The sequence below is a fragment of the Nicotiana tabacum genome, chromosome 18, assembly GCF_000715075.1.
Source record: "Nicotiana tabacum cultivar K326 chromosome 18, ASM71507v2, whole genome shotgun sequence".
Taxonomy (NCBI): domain Eukaryota; kingdom Viridiplantae; phylum Streptophyta; class Magnoliopsida; order Solanales; family Solanaceae; genus Nicotiana; species Nicotiana tabacum.
In genome coordinates, this window is record NC_134097.1 from 34,877,057 (window position 1) to 34,885,302 (window position 8,246).

The 8,246-nt window shown below is 34.6% G+C and overlaps 1 protein-coding gene across 1 annotated transcript; it reads left to right on the forward strand.

The window, feature by feature from the left end:
* Positions 1-349: 349 nt before the first annotated feature.
* On the forward strand, positions 350-2,940 carry LOC107810681 (xyloglucan endotransglucosylase/hydrolase protein 24). The gene is made up of 3 exons (XM_016635481.2): positions 350-744; positions 1,209-1,402; positions 2,323-2,940. Exons 1-3 carry the CDS (start codon positions 466-468, stop codon positions 2,714-2,716), a joined length of 867 nt encoding a protein of 288 aa, XP_016490967.1. The 5' UTR covers positions 350-465; the 3' UTR covers positions 2,717-2,940.
* Positions 2,941-8,246: the final 5,306 nt, after the last annotated feature.

Sequence of the window (8,246 nt, forward strand, 5' to 3'; positions counted from 1 at the left end):
AAAAAGAAATTAACTTCTTTTTTTCCAAAGTTACTCTTGAAGCGAAGAGTCTTGGAGTATCTATTATATTTTCAATGAGCAAATTAAGATTAATATAGTCACTTTTTTTGTTAATTAATGTTATAAAAGTAAATTTCTTAATATGTGTAAAACGACCAAAAAAATCAATTAAAATAGATAGGAGGGAGTTAACTATTTGAGTTAGTGATGGGTTCTAAATCTAAGATTTATACATAGTATTTAGTACTTTAAAACCAAAAGCTATTGCTTTCGGTCGGACCCATGGCTTATTGGCACCTTCGCCCTAGCCTCTCCCCCACACCTTCTATATATAATGCCTCTAAACCATGTCCATGCACTTCAAACACAAAATACCCTTCTGATAACTCTTTCATTTGAACCATATTATTCACTGTCCCCGTCTTTCAGTCCGTAAAGTAAAGTCAATCAAACGTACACCAATCCATGATGAAAACTTCAATTAGTTGTATAATTTCTTTCTTGTTTCTGAGTTTCTTGCTGGTGGTGATGGCGGCTTTGGCTGGAGATTTCAACCAAGAATTTGATGTTACATGGGGTGATGGCAGGGTAAAAATACTTGAAAACGGGCAGCTTCTCACCCTTTCCCTTGACAAAACTTCAGGTTCGGGGTTTAGGTCAAAAAGACAGTATATGTTTGGAAAGATTGACATGAAGATCAAACTTGTTCCTGGCAATTCTGCAGGCACTGTTACTACATACTATGTAAGTTCCCTATTATAAGTTAATCATGCTTAACATATATACTTTTAATTTCTTCCTATAAATGTAGCTCATCTTATTTTTGCGTAGTCAAATATTTCAGGCAACTGCTCTTGAGTCGTTTAATTGATTGATTAGTTGTTATTGTTTTTGTATGCTACTAATTATTCATGTATACACTGCCATCGTAAAAGAATTCTTAGAATATCAATTTTGTTTAACAAACTGTAACAAATAATCTGTCTTACATTCACGTTACTATGTCGTAATTCTCAATGATGATTATTTAATGTACTAGAGTATATTAATTATTATTTTTATCGGATCATTAATACCTCTCATTGTGAATTATTGTAATTACCTTAATACATCAATTATATATAAGCCACTTAATTATTACAGTTCAATATTGAGGACTTTCTAGTGTTGTACTTATATTTTGTGCCAATGGTGAATGAAAAATGCAGTTATCTTCGCTGGGACCGACTCATGACGAGATTGACTTTGAGTTCCTTGGCAACCTAAGTGGAGACCCTTATATTCTTCATACAAATGTGTTCACACAAGGCAAAGGAGACAGAGAGCAACAATTTTATCTTTGGTTCGACCCCACTAAGGATTTTCACACATACTCTATTCTTTGGAATCCTCGAAGCATCATGTAAGCATACCTTTTATTTTTGGTTCGACCCCCTTAATTTTATTTGGATCAATTATGTCCTTTCTCTCCCTTTTATGGAGTATATATTTGGATCAATTATGTCCTTTATCCCCCTATGATCACTACCCTATCTTAATTATTCAATATTATAAAATCAATATGAGAAACACAAATTTTCAGATCTAGAATGTTAAAGGATGACATGGATATGATCCCTCTATTTTCAATAAGATATTCCTTATTTGAATTATTGGAATGGAAAAATCCTAACAGAAAATGTTTTTTCTTAAATGGGCTCTACGAGGCACAAATTTAAATAATCTTTTAAGTTTTAAATAATTCAGTCGCTAGCTAAATATATAAAAATATACATTAATTATGTAATATATATATATATATATATATATATATATATATATATATATATTATGTATTAATTAATATACAAAAAAATATAATTATGATATTATTTTGAGAAGCAGCTATACTATATAAAAACTCCAATCTAAAGTAAATCTAGCCGGTGAAATTTGGAACACTAGATAGTCATACAAACAAAATTCATATTAAGTGGTGAAATAATATTACTTATCTTAAATGTTCTTATTATTCCATGCTTAACTTGTATGCTACGTTGTGTGGACTCTTCAAAATGATGCGATCCTCCAAAAATATATTATTTTGGAAGATTCGACACTCACCCGGCAACATTTTCGAGAGTTCGAGCAACATAGCTTGTATGTACAATGATAGTGGGAAAAATACAGTTAAGCAACTATTTGAAAATCACCAAATAAAAACTCATTATTAAGATAAGAATTTAAATTATATATATTCACTTATAGCATAATAAAATTTTGGCTGTAATTCTTTTAGTTAGAGACATGTCTGCTAATTACTCATCTTCTTCTATTTATCAGATTTTCAGTAGATGGGACACCAATTAGACAATTCAAGAATCTTGAAACTTCAATGGGAATACCTTATCCAAAAAATCAACCAATGTGGATATACTCAAGCTTATGGGATGCTGAAGATTGGGCAACAAGAGGCGGACTTGTCAAAACCGATTGGAGCCAAGCCCCTTTTGTTGCTTCTTACAGAAATTTTAATGCCCAAGCATGTGTTTGGTCTTCTGGTTCTACTTCTTCCTGCTCCAGAAATTCCACAGCTAATTCTTGGATAACTGAATCATTGGATAACTCTGGCCAAGCAAGGATTAAATGGGTGCAAAAGAATTACATGGTTTATAACTACTGCACTGATATTAAACGTTTCCCTCAAGGATTTCCCCTTGAATGCTCTCTAAATTAATGCAAGAAAGAAAATCACAAAAATTATCGTCTTAAAAAATTTCCTTGATGCAACTATAAGAGTTGTTGCCGTGTGAGATTGAGGTTGCGGGTTCCAACTATTGAAATAATTTTTTGTAAAAATATAAAGTAACGCTGAGTGCAATAAACACTATAGTTTGACCATTTCTATGGCATTGCACATAGCAGAAGCTTAATACACTTAGTTGCTCTTTTGAAAGACTATAGCTTTTTTTGGGTGAGTTTTCTCTTTATTAATATATTGTAAATGGATGTATAGTATTACCATAGAGTAATATTATTTGTTTGTATTTATTAATAAGATTTTATTTGATTGTACTTATTGATAAATTTGAAATACACCCGGATATGCATTTAATACTTAGAGCATTGTTCCTTTCATGTCACGCATCAAAATTCCACTAAGGTCATGATAGGACCTACACTAATCTGTTATGTAAGGCAACACATAAAAACAACCAAAATAAAATAAAGTTAATCCAATGCTCTTCACACCAATTGTCAATCAACCCACCATGGAATTCCAAGTATTGGCTCAGAAGAATATATGATTGATCATACAACATTAATACACACACGGGGTATTAAGTTCATCTCACTCACTGAAGAAGAGAATCAACAAATTTACGAGCCATGAAAAAATTCTATCATTGTGAAACTGGTGGGCATACGCATGTTACATCATTATTTAAAGAAGAAAATTCAAGAACTATGGAGGCCAACGGAAGATTTTCAATTGATAGATCTCGAAGAAGACTATTACATCATTAAATTCAAGAGAAAGGAAAATATGAATAAAGCTATACAACAAGGACCTTTGTTCATTAATGGGCACTTTCTTTCCATTACAAGATGGAAGCCAAATTTTGTTGCAACCAAAGAGAAAGTAACTAATTCGGCAGTATGAGTTAGACTTCCCCAATTGCCTACTGAATTTTACGATGGGAAAAAATTGGTAATGCAATTGGTCGGCTACTAAAAATAGACGTTTGTACATCAACCACCTTGAGGGGTTGCTATGCAAGACTATGTGTGGAACTCCCGTTGAAAATCTCAGTCCAACCTTTTCTCTATGTTGACCACTACAAACAAGTAATCCATTATGAAGGAGAAATTTTCCTTTGTAAAAACTGTGGACGACTAGGACATATAGCAAAACAATGTACTTACATTATTCATAAAATCAAGGACAATGAAGAATCAAACATGGAGCATTCAACAACAACAAAGGCAGAGGAGAAACAAGAAGAATGAAAAATAGTTTCTTTTACCAAAGGAAAGCAACAAGGTACAAGAGGTAATCAAAAATACATCAATGCAAATCCGATCAAAAAATCCAATGGCCCAGGTATCTCAGTTAAATTGTTCAATGCCAACACTGGTAAGTACTTAGATACACAACTCTTGCAATATAAATCTAAAAGTCATAAGAATGCTTCTCCTTCATTGAATACAAACAATTCAAAATCTATGGCCATTATGGTTGAAGAACAATCCAAATTGACTACTAAAAATAACTTAACCCTTCTAAGTGAAGAGCCAATGGTTTTGGAAGAAACCACCAAGGGAGAAAAAATTCTAAAAGAAAATAATAATAATTGCCATGCAATTGAACAAATGTCCTTAACTAACAAGGACATTGACATGTTGGAAATAAACGCGGCTACCCCTATTAGTGCTACTAATCACATTAACAATGCTACCAATCAAGATTACCATCTAACTGATAATACTACTCCTACTAATGAGCGTAATGAAATTGTCAAAAATAACCTTACTAACAGGCAAATTGGTAAAAAACCAACGATTACCCAAACCCTCAAGTAAAATCTTTCCTCAAGATTCGATAATCTCACCATTCCAAAGCATGCCATCCAAATGGCAAAGGAGAAAGATAATAATGGACAAGTGTCCGCCATCCTTGAGCACGCAAAGGATATGGAAGATCAGCCTATAAAACTCAACCTTGGGGATTGAAACGCCATGCAAAAAAAAGCTCCAATCATTACTCTATTAGCCAATCCCTCCCATATATCCAATATCCCCTCCCCCACACCTAAGTTAGATCCTTTAAGTACCCAAAACCCTGTCCATAATGCCCAGTATACCATCATCTCTAAGGAGGAGACACAGACTCCTTCAAATTCTTTGCCAACACAGAGTTGCCATGGAAAACCTACCACCTCTACACCCTCAACTAGAAAACCCAAAAATAATTTACGTTTAACCACCATAAGCACAGGATTACCAACCTGTGTCATGGATGGAGATGGGCCTGATGGGCCATGCATGCTGGTTCAATGTCTAGATAAATGGCCAAGACTCGATCATCATTCTTCACGACACTCAATACCTAGCCCAACTAGTGACAGAAGGCATGATATTAGCCATGAACAACTACCTCAATCAGGCTTGGCTCAACAATATCCTTCAACCCTAGCACCCTCAGTGAACCCCCAACTAGTTCATGTAATGAGGAACCAATGGAACTTACCACCATACTTCAATCTGATGTACCCACAAAATGCTTTCTTGGACATGCCCTTCTTCATGCCGGAGAAGTTAACTCAGCTGAATCCCATATTCCTGCCATGGGAACAACCTCAGCCAGCCCATAAGCCATCAGTCCCACCACCTCATCAAAAACCTTCATCTCCACCCCACAACCACGTGCATGTACCAGAACCAGTAGAGGCAGAAATGGAGAAGGATGAGGAGGAACCCCTCAATCTACTCTTAGAAAGAATCCTAGAAATCTCAAGTCTCGATGGAGTAAAAATGTTTCTTTTCACAGAGAGGCTAGAGAAGAGGCATGTGCTCAGTTGCCCAATAGCATTATACAAATGCTCGATGGACATAAGACCACCCCAGGATCCAACAGTAGGCAACAGAGCCATGATCCTAGTTCCATCCTTGAGAAGGAACCCGGTCCTAGGGATAGTGATGGAAAATGGGGATCCGACAAACTCGAATCTTAATATCTCTATGAATCAACCTACAAATATTATTATTTGGAACATAAGGGGAGGGAACAATGATAATTTCAGGAGGAACTTTAGGGAAATGGTAGATACCCATAGGCCTTGCATGGTGGCAATGTTAGAAACTAGAATGGGGAATCATATGGAGCTACCAGATGATTTTGGATTCACAGAATTGATAGAGGTGCCAGTTGAAGGCCAGGCAGGAGGAATAGTGGTGCTGTATAACCATGAAATTGTGACTATCCAAAACTTTGTTTGAAAGGATCAAGAAATTCATGCTACAATTGAGGTAACTCCTACACGTAAATATTGGCTTTTTAGTGATATTTATGCTAGTACAAATATGCTCAGTAGGAATATGATGTGGGATAATCTTTAAAGTATTAGCAAAAATTATAATGGTCCATGATTATTTGGGGGAGATTTTAATAATGCTTTAGGCTCAAATGAGAAATTTGGTGGCAAGTGTATAAATGACAATAGGGCTAATTATCTATGGTCAAAAATTAACAATTGCAACTTAATCGACTTAAGTTATAAAGGGTGTAAATATACTTGGTCCAACCATAGACATAAAAATAAAGGTCTCATTATGGAAAGGCTTGATAAGGTATTAGGAAATGAGGAATGGATTAATCTCTTTCCAAAAAGTTCAATTATCCACCTTCCTAAGACCCATCCGGACCATAACCCTATCCTAGTAGAATTAATTCCTAAAAATAATAACCTCCACAAGCAACCCTTTAGACTTGAGACCTTCTGGTGCAAGCATCCAGAATTCAAGCCTTTAGTTCAAAACAATTGGACAATACTGACTATAATAGGCTAACCACAATTTCATAGAAAAAGTTAAGGTTTGGAAACAAATAAACCTTTGGTGATATAATGGGGAAAAAAAAGAAAGCTCCTAGCCCTCCTTCAAGGAATTTAAAATTCCAAACATTATCCTTATAGTACTTTCCTCCAAACCCTAGAAACTAATCTAAAAAGAGATTACAATGACTTACTAAAAATAGTATTGGAAGCTTAGATCTAGAGTTATGTGGCTAAATGAGGAAGATGTTAACACTAAGTTTTTTCATATCTCTGCCTCCAATAGAAAAAGAAGAAATAAGATTAACTTCTTCAAAGATGAAGAAAGAAATTGGATCAATGCCTCATCTAGTCATTTTCTCATGCTCGTAACTATTTCACCAATATTTTTACCACATCTCAAAATAAAGCAAAGTAGGGTTAGTCATCTAAAAAACTTCTCTCAAAATTATGTAAACCTTAATCCTGTAGATAACCCCTTGCTTGATATTGAAATAAAAAAGGCTCTCTTCTCCTTTAAACCTTTCAAAGAGCCTGGTCCGGATGGCCTCCACCCATTCTTTTTCCAAAAATACTGGGATATTATAGGACCCTCTATTACAAACTTGTGTCATTACATTTTTAGGAATCAGAAAATCCCCCAAGACCTTAACAAAACTTACCTCTGCCTAATTCCAAAATCCTCAATGGCAACAACATAAAATGTTTTAGACCTATTGGCCTTTGTAACAACGTTTACAAATTAATCACTAAAATCCTAGCAAATCGTCTCAAACCTTTCCTTGATCAGCTTATTAGTCCTTGTCAGGCGAGTTTTATAAAAAATAGAAGGGCTCCTGATAATGTTATTATCATTCAGGAACTAATTTCAAAAATCCATAAGTTAAAAGGAAAACAAGGTCACATGCTCCTTAAAATTGACTAGAAAAATCTTTTGACTGGTTGGACTGGTCATTTGTACATCACACATTAACTTACTTCAATTTCCCTCAAAAATTTTAAAAACTACTCTTAAACTGCATATCAACTAATTCCATAGTTGTACTAGTTAATGGCTCTATTAGTACATCTCAATTAGTACTCTTATATCCCCTTATATCTTCATCCTTTGTCTTGAAATGCTGTCAAGATACATAAACCATCAAGTTGATATTAGAAATTAGAATCCAATTACCATAGGTAAAAGAAGTACCAAGTTTTCCCACCTTTTCTTTGTGGACGATCTCACCCTCATGGCTAAAGCCAATATGAAATCATGCCATGTAATCCAAAAAGTCTTAGATCCTTTTTGTAATCTATCAGGGCAATGTATCAACACTTCAAAGTCCAAAATTATCTTTTCAAACAATTGTCCCCAATCTCTCATAAAAGAGATTACCAATAGTTTGAGTATTAAAAGAAGTGATTCCTTTGGCACATATCTAGGTTTTCCTATGTTAAACAAACACCCTAGACCAAAGGATTATCAATTCATAATTGACAAAATGAGAGCCAAACTAAAGACTTGGAAAATATATTTTATCAATATAGCTAGCCGGATAACACTCTCCCTCTCTTGTCTAAACTCAATCCCTAACCATTATATGCAATACACCCTACTTCCTACAAACATTCTAAACAAAATTGACAAAGTACAAAAGGAATTCATATGGGGAACTACCAATGAGAGGAAGAGAATTCAACTCATCAAATGGTCCACCATTTGCCAACCAA